The following is a 24,284-nucleotide window of genomic DNA, read 5'->3' on the forward strand; positions in this document are numbered from 1 at the left end:
TGACATTTTCATGCACTTTGTAACCCTGCAGTGGTTGTTCTAATTAAAGTATCGTGACCCAGCAATTTACGGTTTTTGCTTTGCAACTATGTAGCTTATATCTTTGTTTTTCAAACTATCAAAAGGCACTGCCTATGTACACACTAAATTGCAAGTTATGCTTATAAGCAGTTTACCCCGCAGTTGTGACAACAGTTTGATTTTTATGTGAATAAACAATTTCTGCACATATTCCTCAGTGCCAAATGTCATAGATAAAAAAGAATTTCAGTTTATTTTGTCTACAAACCAAGGTCTGCTTTGATGAATAGAGACCAGATGGTCAGTCCCTAGAGCACTAGACTACCAATTTGTAGTCTGGTTGCCACAATTGTTGTGTTATTATTATTATTACTTGGTTTGTCATTTACTGACTGAAATAGAAACTTCCAAATACAGTATATACATACAAGTTTAAGGAAAAATTAGAAATTTTAAGTTTGGTCAGGGATCATAGAAAAAAAAGTAGAGAAACAAGGGAGGTCGCCTACACCTGCAGATACACTAGTGAACATTTAATCCCTAATTCAGTTTACACCCAAGACTAAGATTGAATTAGGGATTAAATGTTCACTAGTATATCTGCAGGTGTAGGCGACCTCCATAATTGTTTCCCTACTTTTTTTTCTATGTTCCCTAATCAAACTTAAAATTTCTAATTTTTCCTTAAACTTGTTTGTTAACTTTTTTTTTTGTAACATTATTATGACTGGTGAACCTACGCATATTGCATCAAAAGAAAGGATGGCACTAGAACGCGTGCCCCAGCTATCAAAAACTGCTTCAAAAGTGCAGTGGCCATTACGCTTCGCTTTCAGCTATGTTCAGCCCGTTACACAACGCTACAGACAAAAAACACTAGAAGAAGTGCCTCTGCAACAATCCAGTCACCACGAAAATATGACGATTTGCACAACCCCAACTATCAATTACTGCATCGAGAGTGCAGTGGCCATTACGCTTCACTTTCAGCTATGTTCAGCCTGTTACACAGCGTTACAAACCAAGAACAGTGTTAGAATCATCTCTGCAATCAGTCCAGTCACCACGGAAAATACAGATGATTTCCTGTTTACAATGTACTGTAGGGAAGCCATGCATCGCACTACTGCGAATTGACACCTTGGGGCTATCAGCAATAAGAAATGGGACACAAAGGAGTACAAAGGTAAATCCATGATGCATGCATTGTATGTACTGTGGTATGCCAAAAGGCACGTCTCGGGACAAAGCGACGTCGAACAGTTAAGGCTATGGGCTTGAAAAAATCAAGCCCATAGCCTTAGCCGTTATCAAGTTACACTTGCCTGAAGGCATCAGGCAGGCAGTTAGAATTTATTGGAAGCCTTTAGGATCGTACTGAAGGCACTTTTGGGCTTGGTTATACCTAACCAATACTGCCAAGATGAGTTGTGAAGCTAGTTTTTGGATGAATTTTTTGGCTAGGAAAACCCATATCTCCATGATCCCTACTATACAGTACTACCGTACTGCATGATACTAAATTATGTAAACACAGAAAGGTTTCTTTACCCACACACCATGGCAACAAGCACTGGTGCAAAACCATGTGATATCTTAAGTTAAAGACTTCACATACATGTACATACACTAGCATATGTGTGTGTATGTGTGTGTGACAGGTGTGTGTGTGTGTGTGTGTGTGTGTGTGTGTGTGTGTGTGTGTGTGTGTGTGTGTGTGTGTGTGTGTGTGTGTGTGTGCAGAGTTGGGGAAGTTACCTTTTCAAAGTAATATATTACATATTACATAATACTTTCTACACAATGAAATATATTATAGTTACGTATTACTTAAAATAAAATGTAACTTAATAATATTACATATTAAGTTACTTTTGAAATGTAACTTACTATTATTAGCTGTAAATATTAAAGTTACTGAATGCAAGTAACTTCACGTACTTTAATATTATGAATTAAATTAACACTTCAGCATCATATGCATGCAAACCACATGTTTTCACACAGACGGTGGGCATTAATAGCAATGGTCTATGTGATCATGTGGCACGCATCAGTCCAATGGACCAGGCAGCATCCTTTAATATAGGTGAAAGGTTAATGGATTGAGGTAATGGATCACTGAGTAGTTTAATGGATAGTAAATAGCAGTATAAAAGCCATTTGTAATGCATTACTGGCTCATTGTTGCTCATAGTATTACTCGTTACATCGCGCTGATCGCTACTCGTTACCTTGCTCGTTATGTAATATTATTAGGTTTGTTGTGATGAGTTGTTGGTGTATCTGGTGCAGTTGTTCAGTAGTGTAGACCTTTGGTTAGTGAAGTTGTTTCACAAGATTGACGGGATGCATTATTGGTACCTGTACCAAAGAGAGAAGTCTTTTTCCTTGTGTGACAATTGGAGAAGTATCAGTTTCCTGGATGTGGTAGGCAACGTATTTGCTAAAGTGATCCAACAACATCTACAGGCAGTGGTGAGCATAATACAAAGGCTTTTATACTCTTTACAGATTTAACGTAGGCATATGGCTAGGTACCTAGGATTGCAATGTGGCCAATTCTTGCCAAGTACAGAGTGCCTGATGTTCTGATCAGATCCTTACATGAGAACATGCTAGCTGGAACTTCACTTTGGGGGGGACTTGGCTGATATTAAGGTTTCCAACAGCTGGAGACAAGGATGTGTTCTTGAATCTACTCTGTTTATCTTACTTTTTACTGTGGTGATATGGTGTTGGCATCAGCGATGTGCACAACTTTGGGTCAAGTTTCTTTATGAATGTGGAGGTAAGTTAGTAGAGCACTAGAGCACCATCCACATCTTGGATGACTGAGCTTTGCCAATGATGATGCTATAGTAACATCAACTAGAGAAAAGATCTTTTTAAAGTTATTGTTGAATTAAAAGGTGTTGTGACAGCTTGCAGTCTAACTATTAGTATCAAGCTTTTAGTAGCAGGGTGTGGTGTGGTGCAGAGCAACTTGGATCCCACTGTTGTTGGTAATGATTCTATTATGTCTGCAACATCCTTTTATGGACTTTCACGGTGGAGTGCAAATGGAATTGAACACTAGGATATCTTGTGTTTCCAGTGTTTTTGTAGCTCTCAGAAGGTCTGTTTTCAGTGACCATATGCCACAAAGAGCATGGTCCAAGTTGTGGTGCTGGGTGTTTCGCTGTATGCTGTGGAAACTTGGCCTATGCAGCAGAGGGAGGTATGTACCTTAGAGACATTTCACCATCGCTGTTTAAGAACATAATTAGGTATCTCGTGAGCTGTGAAAGATTTCTCAACATATTAGTAATGAAGAAGCAAGGAGTAGGGCTGGTTTGTCTGTACCTTTGGCAGATATGATTTCCTGTAGAAGGTTGCATTGGTTGGGTCATGTTGCTAGGATGAGTGATGATCATCTTCCCAAACAGTTGTTGTTTGGGCGGCTGCCCCAACACCGTCCACTACATGGGGCAAAGCTTCAATGGCATGACAAGGTTAGGATGATTTAAGAATTTTTAATATTGATGAGGCAGGCTGGTATGTATTGGCACAAGATAGATAGGAGTGGTACAAGGTATGTAAAGGAGGTTCATCTGTAAGCAGTACTGCAAAAGAAAGCAGATTTTATTGTGATGGACACCAGCACAGTTTTAGTAGAAGCCATGTGAGTGCTCCAGTTGCCTGTTCTCATTGTCAATGAATGTTTCAAAGGCCCCAGGATATGGCAAGAGCACAAGTGGTCTAGAACCAGAAAGCTATGAAGATTTATGGACTCGGTCTGCCATGAGGCAGAAAGACATCACCTTATGATGGTCTGCTATCCAGGTCCAGATGCGTGTGCATGTGCATGTGGGAACTTGCATGCTCATATGCACACAATACACACATGCACTCACTCCACTCCACTCCACTCCACTCCACTCCACTCCACTCCAAAAACACACACACACACACACACACACACACACACAAAATGCATACCATTGTCCTTTAAATACTGCAAACCATAAAAGAGCTCCTGCTTATCCATAGTACGTAATTCTTCAACAGCCTGCAGCTTCCTAACACATCAGCCTATTTAAATTTAAAAAATCAAATACTTAGGTAACAAACTTTTGTAAAACATCAAATTTCACTATTGGAGGCTGTTTGTGTCTTCTCATAGATGATGCTTCAGCAGATATGAACTCTTGAAGTGCTTTGTATTTTCTAGGAACTTTCTGATCAACTAATTTTAATTTAGGATACCTTGAGTCTGCAAGAGAAACATGACAAAGTTATACACAACACAAGCATAAGAAAACTTTAAGAATTTACATACTAGCAGATTGTCACTTGATGTACAACTATAGTTCCTACTCTAGCCTATATATATATATATATATATATATCAAGACACACGGTAGTGTGTCGTGCGGCCCAAGAAGCCGGCGCGCCACACCCGTGAGTATATTGACAGGAAGAACGAAAACGTCATTTTCACACCTTTGTATCTCGGTGATCACTTATCTGATTGGAACCATATTTGCTACACAGTTGCCCGCCAGCCAAGGGAGTCCACATTCCAAATTTGAAGGAAATCGCTCCAGCCATTTCCGAGATACGAGCTGCCAAAGTTTCGTTTTTTTTTTCTTCGTTTTTTTTTTTCTTCTTCGTCTTTTCGCACACTTGCAAAAATTGCTATAACAAGCAAACGCGTACTCCGATCGCCTTGAAATTTGGCACACAGAAAGGGAGTCCAAAGGCGAATCCTAGCATCAACTTTGGTACAAATCCGATGAATGGTTCAGGAGTTATGATCGATTATTCGCGTAAAACAAGATCGATTTGTTGTCACGCCTACAGGGTAAACCGCTTCATGGAATGAGTTGAAAATTGCTATGTAGATGGAGTAACCATCGTAGGAGTGCCTTTTGGTGGTTTGAAAGGAATCGAGATAAAGACCACGGAGATATGACACAAAACCCAACCTGTGTCACAATTACGCGATCGATTTTTATGAATAAAAAAGTATTAGTTTTCACGCCTACTAGGCAAACCGCTTAGAGCAATCAGCTGAAAATCGGTGTATAGCTGGAATAATCTTCATAGAAAGTCCTTGCAGTAGTACAGAAGAATCGGATTACAAACCACTGAGTTATGATTCGAAAGCCAACTCCGTGTAGCAAATGCGAGATCGAGATACTCTAATAGAACAGTCACCCTAATAGAGCATTCGGCTAATTTATTTACTCCATTATAGAATTTTATTACATCGCAAGTTATTCTGTACGGAGTTCAGCTGCAAACAGTTAATCTTATAGACAGTTCAGCAAGAAGACAGTCACCATGTGGAGAGTTAAGCAAATATACCACTATAGAGATTCAGAACATTACAAGTCACACTGAAGAAAGTTCAGCTATAAACAAGTCATGCACTGTGTAGAGAATTAAGCTACAATTAAGTCACTCTCTAGAGAATTCAGATGCACAGAATTCTGCTACACACAAGTCACTGTGGAGAGAGTTCTGCTACAAACAAATTACCCTTTAGAGTGATCAGCTACAAACAAAACACTTTGCAGGGTGTTCAACTGCAACAAATCAATTACCTTTAGAGCGATCAGCAATGAACAAATCAACACAAATCTACCTGTAGAGAGATCAGCTAGAAACAAATCACCCTGAAGAGAGTTCAGCTACAAAAAATCACCCTGTAGAGACATCAGCTAGAAACTAGACACAATGTAAGGAGTTCAGCTACAAGCAATCACCCTGTAGAGAGTTCAGCTAAAACAAATCAACCTGCAGAGAGATCAGCTACAAACAAATCACCTTATAGAGAGTTCAGCTACAAACAGATTACCTGTAGAGAGATCGACTACAAACAAATCAACCTGCAGAGAGATCATCTATATACACACAAATCAACTTGTAGAGAGATCAGCTACAAACAAATCACCCTGTAGAGAGATCAGCTAGAAACTAGACACAAAGTAAGGAGTTCAGCTACAAGCAAATTACCCTGTAGAGAGTTCATCTATAAACAAATCAATCTGTAGAGCAATCAGCTAGAAACAAATCACCCTGAAGAGAGGTCAGCTACAAAAAATCACCCTGTAGAGAAATCAGCTAGAAACCAATCACCCTGAAGAGAGGTCAGCTACAAAAAAATCACCCTGTAGAGAGATCAGCTACAAACAAATTGCCCTGTAGAGAGATCAGCTACAAACAAATCAACCTGCAGAGAGATCAGCTACACACAAATCAACTTGTAGAGAGTTCAGCTACAAACAAATTACCCTGTAGAGAGATCGGCTACAAACAAATCAGCCTGTAGAGAGTTCAGCTAAAACAAATCAACCTGCAGAGAGATCAACTACAAACAAATCACCTTATAGAGAGTTCAGCTACAAACAAATCTCCCTGTAGAGAGATCAGCTAGAAGAAGTTACCTTGTAGAGAGTTCAGCTTCAAACAAATCACCCTGTAGAAAGATCAGCTAGAAGAGGTCACCTTGTAGAGAGTTCAGTTACAAAAAAACCACCATGTAGAGAGCTCAGCTACAAACTAGTGACCTTGTAGAGACATCAGCTAGAAGAAGTTACCTTGAGAGAGTTCAACTACAAAGAAACCATTCTTTAAAGAGCTCAGCTGCAAACAAAGCACCTGTACAGAATTCAGCTACAAATAAATCACCCTGTAGAAAGATGAGCTAGAAAAAGTTACCTTGTAGAGAGTTCAGTTACAAAGAAACCACCATGTAGAGAATTCAGCTACAAACTAGTGACCCTGTAAAGACATCAGCTAGAAGAAGTTACCTTGAGAGAGTTCAACTACAAAGAAACCATCATGTAGAGAGTTCAACTACAAACAAATCTACCTGTAGAGAGATCAGCTAGAAGAAGTTACCTTGTAGAGAGTTCAGCTTCAAACAAATCACCCTGTAGAAAGATCAGCTAGAAGAGGTCACCTTGTAGAGAGTTCAGTTACAAAAAAACCACCATGTAGAGAGCTCAGCTACAAACTAGTGACCTTGTAGAGACATCAGCTAGAAGAAGTTACCTTGAGAGAGTTCAACTACAAAGAAACCATTCTTTAAAGAGCTCAGCTGCAAACAAAGCACCTGTACAGAATTCAGCTACAAATAAATCACCCTGTAGAAAGATGAGCTAGAAAAAGTTACCTTGTAGAGAGTTCAGTTACAAAGAAACCACCATGTAGAGAATTCAGCTACAAACTAGTGACCCTGTAAAGACATCAGCTAGAAGAAGTTACCTTGAGAGAGTTCAACTACAAAGAAACCATCATGTAGAGAGTTCAACTACAAACAAATCTACCTGTAGAGAGATCAGCTAGAAGAAGTTACCTTGTAGAGAGTTCAGCTTCAAACAAATCACCCTGTAGAAAGATCAGCTAGAAGAGGTCACCTTGTAGAGAGTTCAGTTACAAAAAAACCACCATGTAGAGAGCTCAGCTACAAACTAGTGACATTGTAGAGACATCAGCTAGAAGAAGTTACCTTGTAGAGAGTTCAGCTACAAAGAAACCATTCTTTAAAGAGCTCAGCTGCAAACAAACCACCTGTACAGAATTCAGCTACAAATAAATCACCCTGTAGAAAGATGAGCTAGAAAAAGTTACCTTGTAGAGAGTTCAGTTACAAAGAAACCACCATGTAGAGAATTCAGCTACAAACTAGTGACCCTGTAAAGACATCAGCTAGAAGAAGTTACCTTGAGAGAGTTCAGCTACAAAGAAACCATTATTTAAAGAGCTCAGCTGCAAACAAATCACCTATACAGAATTCAGCTACAAACAAATCACCATGTAGAGAGATCAGCTAGAAGAAGTTAACTTGTAGAGAGTTCAGCTACAAAGAAACCATCATTTAGAGAGTTCAGCTTCAAACAAATCACCTGTAGAGAGTTCAGCTACAAAAAAATCTCCCTGTAGAGAGATCAGCTAGAAGAAGTTACCTTGTAGATCGTTCAGCTACAAACAAATCACCCTGTAGAGAGATCAGCTAGAAGAAATTACATTGTAGAGTGTTCAGCTACAAAGAAACCATCATGTAGAGAGTTCAGCTGCAAACAAATCACCTGTACAGAATTCAGCTACGAACAAATCATCCTGTAGAGAGATCAGCTAGAAGAAGTTACCTTGTAGATAGTTCAGCTACAAACAAATCACCCTGTAGAGAGATCAGTTAGAAGAAATTACATTGTAGAGTGTTCAGCTACAAAGAAACCATCATGTAGAGAGTTCAGCTGCAAAGAAATCACCCTGTAGAAAATTCTGCCAGAAACAAATTGCCCTGTAGAAAGCTCAGTTAGAAGAAGTTACCTTTTAGAGAGTTCAGCTACAAAGAAACCACCTGTACAGAATTCAGCTACAAACAAATCACCTGTACAGAATTCAGCTACATACAAATTACCTGTAGAGAGTTCAGCTACAAACAAATCTCCCTGTAGAGAGATCAGCTAGAAGAAGTTACTTTGTAGATAGTTCAGCTACAAACAAATCACCCTGTAGAAAGATCAGTTAGAAGAAGCTACTTTGTAGAGAGTTCAGCTACAAAGAAACCATTCTGTAAAGAGCTCAGCTGCAAACAAATCACCTGTAAAGAATTCAGCTACAAACAAATCACCCTGTAGAGAGATCAGCTAGAAGAAGTTACCTTGTAGATAGTTCAGCTACAAAAAATCTCCCTGTAGAGAGATCAGCTAGAAGAAATTACCTTGTAGAGAGTTCAGCTACAAAGAAACTATCATGTAGAGAGTTCAGCTGCAAAGAAATCACCACTGTCCAAATTTCAAGGCAATAGCTCTTTCCAATCTGAAGTTATCAATTGTCAAAGTTGGCAAATTGGATGTGTGTGGAAGACCCCTTTTCGCAAATCCGATCACATATGTATTATATATATAATTTGTACATTTACTGATTAAATATTTAAAGTACATCTACTTCATCTTTTCATCTTCCTGTAGTAAAGAAAAAAACATAGGTTAAAAAAGTCCCAAAGCTGGCCATAGGCCGGCTTTGGGGGTATACAAATACAAAAAGAAATGAAATCTAATCCAAAACAGCCAAGCTGTAAAAAAAGTGTGCGGCCCTCAGAAAGGCTATGGTGAAAAAAGATGTGAAATCCAAGGTGGCGGCCAAGAAATGGCTGTGATGGTAGGTTAATGGTAAAAATTTTAATAACGACAATTCAGGTGAATTTTTGTGCCGTTTCACAAAATTTACCTGAATTGTCATTATTAAAATTTTTACCATTAACCTACCATCACAGCCATTTCTTGGCCGCCACCTTGGATTTCACATCTTTTTTCACCATAGCCTTTCTGAGGGCCGCACACTTTTTTTACAGCTTGGCTGTTTTGGATTAGATATATATTATATCAAGACACACAGTAGTATCATGTGGCCAAGAAAGCTGGCATACCACACCATGTGTATATTGACAGGAAGAAAGAAAACACGATTTTCACTCATGCATAGCTCCATGGTCCCTTCTCCAAAACACACCATTGTAGTTGTCCACCAGGTAGAGTAGGCAACGTAGCAGGCAAATTCACTCCAGCTGTTCATGAGATGTGAAAGTTTTGATTGTTTTCTTCATTATGTTCCTCTCTTAAATAATTTATTTATACACTTCAAATTGCAAATGCATAATTCGATTACCTTGAAATTTAGTACAGATGAAGGACATCTAATCCAAAACAGCCAAGCTGTAAAAAAAAGAGTGCGGCCCTCAGAAAGGCTATGGTGAAAAAAGATGTGAAATCCAAGGTGGCGGCCAAGAAATGGCTGTGATGGTAGGTTAATGGTAAAAATTTTAATAACAACAATTCAGGTGAAAATTCACCTGAATTGTTGTTATTAAAATTTTTACCATTAACCTACCATCACAGCCATTTCTTGGCCACCACCTTGGATTTCACATCTTTTTTCACCATAGCCTTTCTGAGGGCCGCACTCTTTTTTTACGGCTTGGCTGTTTTGGATTAGATTTCACTTCTTTTTATATTTGTATATAGGCCGACTTTAGGGCTTTTCAATCTATCATTTTTTTCTTTACCACAAGAAGAAGAAAAGATGAAGCAGGGCGATTTCTTTGTAGCTGAACTGTCTACAAGGTGATCCTTCTAGCTGATCTCTCTACCGGATGACTTGTTTGTAGCTGAACTCTCTACAGGGTGATTTGTTTGTAGCTGAACTCTCTACAGAGTGATTTGTTTGCAGCTGAATTCTCTACATGGTAGTTTCTTTGTAGCTGAACTCTATACAATGTAACTTCTTCTAGCTGAACTCTCTACAGGGTGACTTGTTTCTAGCTGATCTCTCTACAGGGTGACTTGTTTCTAGCTGAACTCTCTATAGGGTGACTTGTTTCTAGCTGGTCTCTCTACAGGGTGACTTGTTTCTAGCTGAACTCTCTACAGGTATTTGTTTGCAGCTGAACTCTCTTACATGGTGGTGTCTTTGTAGCTGAACTCTCTACAAGGTGACTTCTTCTAGCTGATCTCTCTACAGGATGACTTGTTTCTAACTGAACTCTCTACAGGGTGATCTGTTCATAGCGGAACTTTCTACTGGGTGATCTGTTTGCAGCTGAACTCTCTACACGATGGTTTCTTTGTAACTGAACTCTCTACAAGGTAAATTCTTCTAGCTGATCTCTCTACAGGGCAATTTGTTCGTAGCTGAATTCTCTGCAGGGTGATTTGTTTGCAGCTGAACTCTCTACATGATGGTTTCTTTGTAGCTGAACTCTCTATTAGGTACCTTCTTCTAACTGATCTGACTACAGGGTGACTTGTTTGTAGCTGAATTCCCTACAGAATAACTTGCAGTGTAATATAATTATGTATAATATAAATGCAGCTGAATGCTTTTATTAGGGTGACTGTTCTTTTAGAGTATCTCGATCTCGCATTTGCTACACGTAGTTGCCTTTTGAATCATAACTCAGTGGTTTGTAATCTGATTCTTCTGTACTACTGCAAGGACTTTCTATTATGATTATTCCAGCTACATACTGATTTTCAGCTCGTTGCTCCAAGCAGTTTGCCTGGTAGACACGAAAACTAATAGTTTTTTTATTCATAAAAATTGATTGCGTAATTTTGACACAGGTTGGGTTTTGTGTCATATCTCCATGGTCTTTATCCCGATTCCTTTCAAACCACAAAAAGGCACTCCTACGATGGTTGCTCCATCTACATATCAATTTTCAACTGATTCCTCCAAGGGGTTTACCCTATAGGCGTGACAGACCTTCGACCTTATTTTACGCAAATAATCGGTCATAACTCCGCGAATGTTCAGCGGATTCCTACCAAAGTTGGTACGGAGATCCGCCTTAATGAGGCCTTTAAGTGTGCCGAATTTCAGCCCAATCCGAGCACGCATTTGTGTTTTATGGCGAATTTTGCGAAGTGTGCGAAATGAAGAAGAAAAAAATTTGTTCGCTCATATCTTCGAAATGGCTGAAACGATTTTCTTCAAATTTGGTATGTAGACTCCCCTAACTGGGCGGCATGTCTCTAGCAAATTTGGTTCCAATCGGATTAGCGATCACAGAGCTACATAGGTGTGAAAATTGCATTTTCTTTTTTCCTGTTAATATAATCATGGTGTGGCGCGCTGACTTCTTGGGCCGCACGACACACTACCGTGTGTCTTGATATAAAGATGAATTTATACACCAATTTGCAGCAAACCTGTTACATATATGCTATGAGTATTGGAAAAAATAGAACTTTTGTCATGGCTACAAGGTAAACTGTACATGTGTAAGGGAATAATCTTAAATTTAGTGTGTACATAGGCTATCCATCATAGCAGTGCCTTTTGATGGCTTGAAAAACAAAGAAGTAATAGCTACAGAGTTACAAAAACCAAACAACTGTGAATCATGGGGTTGGAATACTCTAATCACCGCAGGGTAAAAATGTGCATGAAAAATAAAGAGTTCAAACCTGGGACCACCATACTGAACACAAAAATTCTTAATCACTGAGCCACTACTATCATACATAGTCATTCACCTCACTTAATTTCTACTTTATAAATGAAAATTCTACTTAATAGTAATTTCATAGATTTACCAATGGGATTGTTTTATTAAAGTTCTTAACCAAATTATATGGCTGGCTTTGGGACCCAAAAAGAAATGAAAACAACCAAGCTGTGAATAAAGGGTACAGCCTTCAAAAGCATGGATGAAAAAAGTTGTGAAAACAAAGGTGGCAGCCAAGAAATGACTGCAATGACACTAATAATATCATTGTAACCATTTCTTGGCAGCCACCTTTGATTTTACTACTTTATTCACCCAGCTTTTTCACAGCATGACTGTGGTAATAAACTACATGGTAAAGGAGGATAAAGGATTAAATTTGCGCTTCAGGTGATGATTCCTGTCCTTTCAAAGCATTTTGTATCAAACGGTATGATCGTACCGTTTAAGTAGGGATCCTGGTAAAATTTTCATGTGCCACCCAAAATTACGCCTTTACAAAACATCCTAAAGATATCTTACAAGACAAAAATCATCTTTACGGAATAGTACCAGTCCATATAATGCATAAAACAGCAAAACACTTACAGGTGGCCGGATATAGAATTTTAAAAAATTGCCAAAACTTAAATTTTAGACTGACTGCCTGACTACCTGACCACAGTCGCAAGCCTAGAGGCCAAACAAAGCAGTGCACAGCCACCATTTTACGCCACAATAACAAACTCACCAGTGGGATGTGCCTTTTGGGGTTCTGACGAGTGTGTGCCCTCTGCGTCTTGTATTTTCTTTTATCTTCAATCAGGCTGCTTGTCTTCTTCTTCATACAACGAAACCATATCGAGGAGTTAATTTTCTGTATCAACACTTTCTCTAAGCAGCATAATAGACACCACAAGATTATTTAAGGTACTTAGACTACGCGCTACTGTATGGAGGTAGCGGTACTAGATAGCTTTCATGATAGGTCACAAGATTACGCCCATTCTTTATTCTACGCATTATCGATCTATCAATTGAGACACACCCCTTTAATGCTAGCTGTATTTCAGTAACCACACACCTTCAAGTAGGAAGGCTGACTCGAGATACTATAAAAATTGATTGAAACCATGATGACCATGCCCCTTTTGGGCAAGCGCACATCTTTGCATGCTGACTCGAGATACTCTATTACAGCAGTCATCCTAATAGAACAGTCACATGTTCATAGCTAGCTGTATGCCTTAACAAAAAAACTAAACAAACTAGTACATTAAAAATTACAAATTTATAAATGAAGTAGGGATCCAAGCGATAAAAAGTAGTGAAACAAGAGATGAATGATGGTAGCTATTACAGCATAGCTCAGTGAGAATCCCTACTTTGGCATTGAACACAAAATAATTGCTATACCACACCAAAGTAGGGATTTCCCACCGAGCTATGCTGTAATAGTTACCATCATTCATCTCTTGTTTTACTACTTTTTATCACTTGGATCCCTACTTCATTTTTAAATTCATAATTTTTAATGTATTATAATGATACCTACTAGTTAAATTCCTAATTTTCCTTACACTTATAGTACATGTATGTATCTACTTTTTTGCTCATTAGTAGTAGGGCTGATACAGATATCCGTATTATCCAGATATCCAGATAACAATATGCTATTCAGATATTAAGGCTTTACAGTACAAGTGCGGAAGGTCTGTAGGACACCTCTACAGCCTCTTGAAAGTTGTTACAAAAAGTGTGTTTGAAAAGGTGGAGAAAGGAGAAAAAATCCATGACTAGATCTAGATATCTAGATACTACTATCAGGATAGCTTCCAATGGCAGCTAAGAAATGGCTGCAATGACGATAATGTGAACATCATTGTAGCCATTTACACCATTGCAGCCATTTCTGTGATTTCACAACTTTTTAAACCCAAGTGTTTTGAAGGCTGCCTCTTTTTACAGCAGAAATCATTTCTTTTTGCATTCTACATGACCCCAAAACCAGCCTATATGACCCCAAATCCAGCCATAAGCTGGTTTTGGGGTTTGCCCTAACTCATGTTTGTTCAGGCAGAGATCATTGAAGACAGAAGTTATGATTGTACCGCAATGCACATTTATTTGATTGTTTGTTAATATGCCGATAGAATGCAGTAAACTTCTTATGAAAACAATTGAGACTTTAGTTACCTACTGCATATCTCGAGATGTGGCTAAAGTACCCTACCTGGTGGACAGCTTTGGTGCAAAAAAGTCATACTTTGGAGAAGGGATCATAGAGCTATGCCTGCACATTGTCAATATACCCATAGTGTAGCGCCAACTTTCTACAGCACATTACTATGTGTCCTGAGTAGCCATTTTGCATAGTTTTCAACTATGTCCTGTCAGTCACAGCCCTATGCATAGAGGACAATGATGAAGCTAGCCTAGCATCCTTTGCACTGCCATCACAGAGAAATGGGACACAAAAGGTATGTTCATATTGCATGCATTGTGCACCTGCAGTATGATAAAAGGAAGCTGTAGTTTGGAAGCAATGTCCAACTGCTAAAAAACCTGTAGCTTTAGCTATTATTGAGTTACGCTTGTCCAAAGGCATCATAATGTTATGTGTATAACAATACATACAGAAAACCTACCTAAGGTAACCATCATTGATGATGCAATATCATAGAGATGTTTACGGAGCTCAATAATAGGTTGAAACTCTGTCCTTCTTTGACCATTATTACCAAGACATGAGACAAACTTTATACCCTTAATATCAGGATAGTATGGTGAGCCACTGCAGTAATTTGTCTGTATTAACTTGTGGAGATCTTCACACACTTGTATACGTTGCTTGCGTACAATCATATCCACATGAGTACCAACAATAACCACCACAGCATCTTTAGCCTTAGCCTAACAACAATTAATATTAATAGCAAGACACTTAATATATGCAAATGTAATACTCATTTACCTGGATACTCAATAGCCATTCTTTTAACTCCATTACTCCTTCTATACCATCTGTCACACGCCAGCAAATTACATACAAAGCCTTTCTGGTAAGATAACACTGGTGTGTAGCATAGTATTCTTCCTACATTTGCAAAACAATTACTTGCATCAGTTTTATTTGAAATACATGATAGAGCTTACCTGCCCAGCAAAGTCCCATGTGTAAAATGTTATTAATTTGTGTACACTACATTCATCCCTTGCTGGTTCATCCTGGGATTTAGAATAATACCAAACATCTTGATCAACTCCAATTGTGTGCTGAACACCTAAATCACAATAAAAATGCTGTAAGTATATTATATCAACAGCATTATTTGTCTTGTTACACAGGTTACACCCTATCATGCAGATTACAAATCTAAAATTATGTTCATCCTAATTATGAAGTGAAGGGATAGAAGCTGACATTGCTTTATTATGATGAAGTATACATATTGTATGAGGTACCTCATACCTATGTACATAAACTCAACAGAAAGATGCATAAGTCCTGAAGCCCAGGGTTTAAGTAAGCATGAAATATAACTTTAATACAATCAAAAAAAACATATGGAAGATGAATCACATTTCTATACTTTTCCAACAGCTATATAGTCTAAGGCAATCTCACTCAAAAAAGGTAATCAAACGGTACGGTCGTACCGTTTAAGTAGGAATCCATGTGAAATTTTCGCGTGCTGCCCAAAATCGCGCCTTTAAAAATCATCCTAGAGATATCTTACAAGACGAAAATCACCTTTATGGAATAGTACTAATCCATATAATACATAAAACAGCATTAAATACAACAAAACGCTTACAGGTGGACGGATACAGAATTTTAAAAATCGTCAAAACTTTGAATTTTAGACTGACTGCCTGACTGCCTGATCATAGTCACAAGCCTAGAGGCCTAACGAAGCAGTGCACGGCCACCATTTTACGCAACACTAGCAAACTCACCAGTGGGATGTGCCTTTTGGGGTTCCGACGAGTGTGTGCCCTCTGCGCCTTGTCTTTTCTTTTATCTTCAATCAGGCTGCTTGTCTTCTTCTTCATCCAACGAAACCATATCAAGGCATTAGTTTTCCGTATCAACACTTTCTTTAAGCAGCATAATAGACGCCACAAGATTATTTAAGGCGCTTAGACTACGCTACTGTACAGAGGAATAGATTATATTCCTTACTGATATAATCTATGACGGAGGGTACTCTATGGAGGTACTGGTACTAGCTAGATAGCTTCATGATGGGTCACAAGACCATGCCCATTCTTCATTCTACGCATTATCGATCTACTGATTGAAATCACAAATGACACACCCCTTTTGCACTAGCTGTATTTCAGTGACTACACACCTTCAATTTGGAAGGCTGACTCGACATACTCTATAATCGATTGAAACCATGCCCCTTTTTTGGCAAGCGCACATCTTGCAGGCTCCCTTGAGATACTCTAATACAGCAGTCACCCTAATAGAACAATCACTTGTTTATAGCTAGCTGTATGCCTTAACAAAAAAAACTAAACAAACTAGTATATTAAAATTATAAATTTAAAAATAAAGTAGGAATCCAAGCAATAAAAAGTAGCAAAACAAGAGAAGAACGATGGTAGCCATTACAGCATAGCTCGGTGGGAAATTCCTACTTTGGCATTGAACACAAAATAATGGCTATATCATGCCAAAGTAGGGATTTCCCACCGAGCTATGCTGTAATGGCTACCATCGTTCTTCTCTTGTTTCGCTACTTTTTATTGCTTGGATTCCTACTTTATTTTTAAATTTATAATTTTAATATACAAGTGCTTATAGGAATTAAAATAACACAGCAAGGAATCAAAGTAAGCCAAGTCGAGTGATTTTAAACACCAGCCTGTGACTCTACGGTATATACAAGAGACAGTAATACCTTCAGGAGAGCATGGGGGAAGAGCTTACTGTGCTGAACCACTTTACTTGACAATGGGAAATGTACATGACGCTGACTGCAAAACGCATTACCTAGCCTGTGAAGTAACTTGACTTTTGAGTAGTCACAAGAAATATTACTGGGGGAAATTCAAGCATGGGTGCATGTTTTTTACCAAATTTTATCCACTAAAGTAAGACTTCTTACCACAATCCTCTCGGTCCATTCTATCCCTCCACCCAACAGGAATTGTTCCTACTCTATCAACCCATCTTAAGTGATGTAGCAAAGTTGTCTTGCCCCGTCCACTCAGCCCCACAAACACAAGCCTAACAGATGGGTCACTAACAGCTCTAAAAATAAAAGGCATAAATATTAACATTCACACACTTGTCTACTTACTCATCTTTATAAAACTTCAAGAAGTATCTTTTTGCAGTTACTGTTTTGCGTTGGTCAACCTCATACGTTAATTCATCCAATATGTTCTTGTATTTAAACTCCTCCAACTTTTCCAAATGACAAATTTCAAATGGAATGTTACGGATAGGATTGTCACTCATGTCTAGTGAACGTAGTTTAGACATCAGATCAAGACGACAAGGTAGCTCCCGTAATTGACAATTATTAACTTCTAATCGTGTAAGATTAGGGAAAAAGACATGCTCAGTGTTATTGTCATCATTTTCATGTAAACAAAGCACTAAATTATCTGATGGTAAACATGTAAAGTTTAGTTTATTCAAGTTATGATTGTGTGAAAGGTACAGCTCTTGCAACCGCGGCAGTTCACAATGTAACATATGACCACATGCTAATGTATATTGTGATGCAAAGCAGTTGCCTGCAGGAGAGAAGGCAAAAGGTACTGTGTCACTTGAAGATAACCAGTTATAGCTTAAGTCCAGTCTGACAAGAGCAGCAGGAAACTCTTGTATACAACAAACTGTGGCCAACTTATTCTTTGACAGGTTTAAGTTTTCTAACAGAGGAAAGATACAAGCAAAACAACGTGGAAATTCTGAAATATCATTTTCATTTAATCTCAAGTCCCTTAACTTGGAAACTTTTTGATCTTCAAAAACAGCTAAGTGAGAGATTTCCTTGACAGGTCTATGATATACTGAAGGCTTGGCATATCCTTGAGAGTTTGCAAAAGAACTTGATAATTCATTGAAGGACTTAATAGAAAATATTTCATCAAGGTTTGCAGAGGTGGCCCAAAATCGTCGTAAACTGCGAGACTTCCACCAATTTTCAGGAAGGCACCCAAGTGGATTGTGTGAAACATTTAAAAACTCTAAACGCAGACAAGTAAACAGTTCTTCTGGTAAGCAGTCAAGATTATTACTAGAGACATCCAAGTGGGTAAGAAGTTGTGGATAATGTGATAGTTTGTGAAAAGGTAACTTGCTCAGTTGCATGTTGCTAGCGTTTAAAGTTCTTATACTTTTAAGCTTAAAGATTATAGGACACAACGTGTCGCCAACATGAGTATAAGAAAGATCCACATTAGTGATGGGAAGGTTGTCATATTGTCTATAATTCTTGTCAAATTCTATTAACACATCCATCAGTGGATTAGCACTATCCACATGACTTATCAAAATTGAAGAAAGTGTTGTAACTTTGTCTCTAAGACTCCTTTTGCATTTCTTAGGACAAAAGTTAACAATTTCTGTTAGTGTAAACCCAGAGACAGCAAGTAATGTTCTAAATGCGTTCACACACTTCAATTCAATAGCTAAGTGAAAGGCACTCCACCCATCCTCAAGCAAATGATTTCTGCTATTTGCTGATACCTTTGCTGCTTCTGACCTGCTGTCTCGGCTCAACTTGGGATACATCAGTAAGATCTGTTGTACCATCTCCTCAAAATCTAACTCAATAGCCCTAGTAACATACCACTGACATTACATATGAACTACTACCAACAAATATTGCATACCACTGGAGAAGTTCTTTGTGTATGTAAATACTAAACACTGGTGCACTATGTGTTTCAACATAGTCAGTTGATCTACTGTTCCATATCTCCTGTAACAATTCTGCAGGAAAGTGAGGGACATGATATAAGTTGACTAAATATTTTCCAACATGATGAACTATAGTATCATACAGAACAAGTGGTTGCAAAGTATTTGCTAACATTTTCGACCACAAAACCAACTTGCTACGCATAATTCCAATATACATGTATTACTGGATTAAAGATTTGTGCAATATTCAGATTGCAGCTGATTAGCAAACGGGAAGTATGACACAGGCTAGTATGTAGATAAACCCAAACAAAAAATCATTGAAACAGTTTTGCAATATAATCTTTATTTCTTTACATACAACATGGCAACATAATATATGTGGAAAGATAATCACTAACCAATGAGAGCTGTGAGGTGGTCAAACCTTGACAAAAGTGCAATCTTCAGTGGAGTGTTGCCATTTATATCTTGAATGGTGGGGTTAATACCTCTCTTGAACAGTAGATAAATAATTTTTTGTAAGTTTTTATAATCAGATGCCGGAGTGAAAGACTAAAATATTTTCATATATACAATTAAACACGTACTACTCACTATACCTTCAATGTAGCAGCAGCAAAATGTAAAGCATTCTATACCATGTGAACAACAACAGCATATGACAATAAAATGTGCTGTCACTTACCCATCTATTTTCAGGATCCACATAAGTCATATCCACTGTAAATAACCATATCACCAAATGCAAGTTATGTAGTACCATTGTCATTCATATACATAGTACATGTGTAATAGTGCCAGTACTATGGTACTGTTTATAGTCAGTACGTGTTCACCTGAGCCCCCCGCCAAATATAGTAATGTTCACTCCAAATGGTTTTGTACAGGAACAAGCATGTTTTCATGTTGTAAGCATGTTTGCGTACCTGAATCGTCAATACTCCTCATAACTCATTGTTCTTGCTGGTATCAAAGCGCCTTTTTGATTAACAGTTCTGGCATTTATAGCGCTTCACAGTGCTACTAAATGTTTGGGCAGCTGGCCCATGTAACAAGAGTTATATAACAAGAAACGAGGGCTCAGGTGAACGCAAACAGACTATAGTAAGAACCCCCCCCCCCAAAAAAAAATGATAGACACTTCCTAAAATGCTGCCTCTTTAAAAAAATCATAAAACATCTTACACAATAAACAGCTTCCCTTTAAAGAGTCTATTACAATAATATTATCAAATGTTGAATTAAATCATGCAATGAAATACATTTATAAGTCTGTCTTCAATAACCACCATTATATCTACATAGAAAAGAAGAATTGTGAATAAAAACAAACCTCAAAGTCAGCCATAGGCTTGTTTTGGGGCCTTGAAGTACAAAAACAAGTGAAATCCACACAAAAACAGCCAAGTTGTGAAAAAATGGTGCGGCCTTAAAAATTCTGGGTGAAAAAAGTTGTGAAATCAAAGGTGGCAGCCAAGAAATGGTTGCAATGATGTAAATGCTAATAAACTTTAACAATTCACACAGCCATTATTATTAATATTTTTTATCATTAACATCATTGCAGCCATTTCTTGGCCGCCACCTTTGATTTTACAACTTTTTTCACCCAGGCTTTATAAGACCACACCATTTTTTCACAGCTTGGCTGTTTTTGTGCGGATTTCTTTTACAAGCAAATCACCCTATGGAAAGTTCAGCCACAAACAAGTTAGGCCTGTGTCTATTTTGCCGACATAATTTTGAGAATAATAGGTCACCAATTTCGTGAAAACAATTCCAAAATGATGGGATGGTTACAGGCATGATTGTGACCGGATTTTGGAAATTCAACCACTTTGTCATGCATGAAATAAATAGAATTTAGTACTTTACTGTGTTACCATAGCAGTACATATCAAAGGTTTTCTGGTAATTCAAGGTACAGGCTAATAATTTACTCAATGTGAAGTTGATTGGTGCTTAGCGATGCTTTATTTCAACCATAAATACTTGAGGTGTCAAATGTGACAAAGTGGCTGATTTTCCAAAATCTGGTTACAATTTTAGAATTATCGGATGTCCATGGGAATAATCAGTGGAATTAAGTGGCATGTCTCTTCTTGATTAGTTAGAAGAGTTAAGCTACTATGAATGATATATAGTTAACATTGAGTAGTGTTGGCTTAAAAGGGGCTGAAAAGCCTCCTTAAGGTTGATATACTCTAATAGAATGCTCAAATACTCTCAGATTGTTTCATGTTAACATTCTGCAGCCAGCATCAGGGATCTAACTGCATGATTATCTGCAATTCTGAAACCTGTACATCTTATACCAGTGTATCTTCTTCACATAAGTCTTTGAATATATTGATATCATTATCTACCAAACTTAGCATGTAGCTATAGCTACAGCTTTAATACACTAATAATTGAAAACTCCTCAATTATTACTACATATCATTATGGGTAGAAAATGATGTGTAAGATGAAATGCTTCATTTATGGCTACTAGCAAAACTACTTACATCAGCATCTTGAAAACTATAAGCAACTAGCTACAGAAACTAAATGATACATTGGAAGTCACTCTGTATTGAGTTCAGCTACAAACAAGTTACCTTGTCGAGAGTCTATGTGATAATTTTCATACACTATTAATTTTATAAAAATTGCAATATGATAAGCGAAAATGGAAATATCCACAGAATTCAGCTTTTGTAGTAAAGAAAAAAGACAAGTAAAAGAAGTTCCAAAGCCAGCCTGTGTGTGGCTGGCTATGGAATATACAAATACAAAAAGAAGTGATATCTATATACTGAAACAACCAAGCTGTGAAAAAAGGTGCAGCCCCCAAAAAACAGATTGAAAAAGGATATGAAATCCAAGGTGGTGGCCAAGAAATGGTAAGTTACTGGCAAAATTTTTAATAATGACAATTCAGCTGAATTTGGTGATGAATGGAAAGGCAACACAAATTTTCCTGAATTGTTGTTATTAAAATTTCTGACATCACAGCCATTTCTTGGCCACCACCTTGGATTTCACATCTTTTTTCACCCTGGATTTTGGGGGCCGCACCTTTTTTCATTGTTTGGCTGTTTTGGTATAGATTACAGTATCTGAACTCCACAATTTTATACTTGTTTTGTTTTTACTTTATACCTCTATAACAGTAACTCCATCATTTTTAAACTATCAAAAGGCACTGCTACAATGATCAGCCTATGTACACACCAATTTTCCAGTAAATCTATGTTTACCCTATAGTTTGATCCTTTTTTACATGAATAAATATTTTCATAATACCAGGCCCGTACACAGGAATTTCAAAAGAGGGGTTCTAAATTGAGGCGGTAGGCGATCCCAGACGCTGAGAAAGGTTTAATATTCAATGTCCTGAGAATAGCCTCAAATTGCTTAAATGCAGAAATGCATGCACTGATTAAATAAACTTCTCACACATCATTGTGTTGGCACAAATTCCACTCAACATGGGCCCATCACACACTAATACAAACAAGAGATTAAAATATGGTTGTAGCGCATGTACACTCCAGCATTTCTAAGACTGCTCAGGGTCATTCATTTCAGCTATAAGCTAAACTTTACATTTCAGCTATAAGCTAAACCTTACATATCACCATTGTCTAAACATGGATGATAACCACAATAAGGTTAATATGAAAACAACTGACAGACTTACACACTTGACACTTTAGAATTCATACCATTGGATGCAACAAGCCAGGTTTATAGTTGTTGCTATAATTACAGTCTATCAGTCACAGCGTCTATCGAGTCTGGTGCTCATCATTGCTATTCTGGGCTCTTATTAGAAAATATTTAACAAATTACAATTGGAATTAATGGAAATAATATTAATAGTAGCTCTCAGTGCAGTGTGGTCAAGGATGGCTCAATGGATAGCCTTATTAAGATAATAATAGAAGCCTTAGCAATAGAGAGAAAACCACTGTCTGTATTCATACATCATTAAAGCAGTTTCTATGTACACAGATAACCTCAAAGCGCTATGGTTAACACCTGGAAGCCACACGCGGTTCAGCTGATAGAAGCCATGGAAGGCGTGCGATGAATGCTAGAACACAGATTATAGTTTTGCAGTAAAAATAAAATTTCCAGTTTAAAATAGGGGGTCTCCCCCTGGGTACGGGCCTGAACACCATGGATATTTATCAGACTTAGTACAAGAATTCATGTTTACATGTTCTTTAGCTGTGCCAAAGTTCAAGGCAATACATTATAACAGTTTTTACAAAGTGTGTGAAAAGAAATCTATAAGCCCCTATAGACCGCTGTAGTAGAAAAAATGAAGGAAAAGGTTGAAATTTTGACTGTAGACAAGAAACAACATTGTGTGTATTTTACACAGCTATACTATGAGTACAATAACTGTTACATACCATGGGGTGAGTTTACTAGTGTCTCCACAACTTTAACACTGCAACACTCTACTGCTTTGTGTAATACTTTTGCAAGAATGATGTCATGTGGTTCTAATTCCAGGTCTTTATCCATATTATCACAATATTTCAGGTAGTCTTCTATCAAAGATATGTTGTCATCACATGCAGCTACTATTAGATTCTTTTCATCTACTTCTGTAACTCCTCCTATGTCTTCCTCTAAGCAACAAACATGGCATTTACACAATATCCATATTATAATATACACAATTTGGTAGCATATTACGATACCCAGTGATATATACAAGGAAGTTGGCAAGCCATACCAATGAGTTATTAACAGATAAAACAATTATACAAATTTCATGCATAATATAGATCCCATGCTCTCTACTTCAAATGGAGCTGTTTTCATAGTAAAATCTGCTTTGATGCATCAAATCCACCCCGGACATTTTCAAAATATAAACTAAAAATATTCATCTTTAACAACTTTTGAATTAGGTGTATGCCTACATACTGCCGGCTGCCAGCTGGCTGGCTGTTGATATAAGCCAGGCTTTCTGGAGAATTGTGTGTCTGTGTGTGGCTGTGAACATGCATGCATGTCTTACTGCACTATTGTGATCGAATAGTTTGTTAAAACATCAATGCATGAAAATGAAGGATGTACAGACACTGCATTAAATTTACTGACAAGTATAGCTGACCTTGCTCTGAGACATGCCAGTTTCAAAATACAGGTGTAGCAGTGGTTTGAATGCGATGAGTTTCTATGGGCATTTTAATGACTAATAGACAACACTGTTGGAATAGTAAATTCTTGCAAGATAAAAAAAAATGCATCTCATTCAAACATGCACATATGAAAATAAAGAGGTTTTGTTTTACTACGCACTATAAGGAAACACAGTAAAACTACTGGTTGACAGGATACTACCACTATTTGTATGCACCAAATTCAAATAATAGC

At 37.7% G+C, this 24,284-nt stretch overlaps 1 protein-coding gene across 2 annotated transcripts in view; it reads right to left on the bottom strand.

Moving 5' to 3' along the window:
• Positions 1-24,284, bottom strand: part of LOC136267335 (leucine-rich repeat serine/threonine-protein kinase 1-like) — a 36,908-nt gene that overhangs the window by 6,400 nt on the left and 6,224 nt on the right. For both annotated transcript variants that reach the window (XM_066062439.1, XM_066062440.1), the window contains 12 exons: positions 23,309-23,530; positions 19,588-19,622; positions 19,502-19,534; positions 19,301-19,454; positions 18,869-18,968; positions 17,323-18,813; positions 17,128-17,273; positions 15,164-15,291; positions 14,982-15,104; positions 14,656-14,920; positions 4,135-4,276; positions 4,003-4,082 (listed from right to left, as the gene is read on the bottom strand). In XM_066062439.1, coding sequence (XP_065918511.1) covers positions 4,003-4,082; positions 4,135-4,276; positions 14,656-14,920; positions 14,982-15,104; positions 15,164-15,291; positions 17,128-17,273; positions 17,323-18,813; positions 18,869-18,968; positions 19,301-19,454; positions 19,502-19,534; positions 19,588-19,622; positions 23,309-23,530 — 2,919 coding nt within the window. The remainder of the gene's footprint in view (positions 1-4,002; positions 4,083-4,134; positions 4,277-14,655; positions 14,921-14,981; positions 15,105-15,163; positions 15,292-17,127; positions 17,274-17,322; positions 18,814-18,868; positions 18,969-19,300; positions 19,455-19,501; positions 19,535-19,587; positions 19,623-23,308; positions 23,531-24,284) is intronic.

Source organism: Dysidea avara, chromosome 9 (assembly GCF_963678975.1).
Source record: "Dysidea avara chromosome 9, odDysAvar1.4, whole genome shotgun sequence".
NCBI lineage: Eukaryota > Metazoa > Porifera > Demospongiae > Dictyoceratida > Dysideidae > Dysidea > Dysidea avara.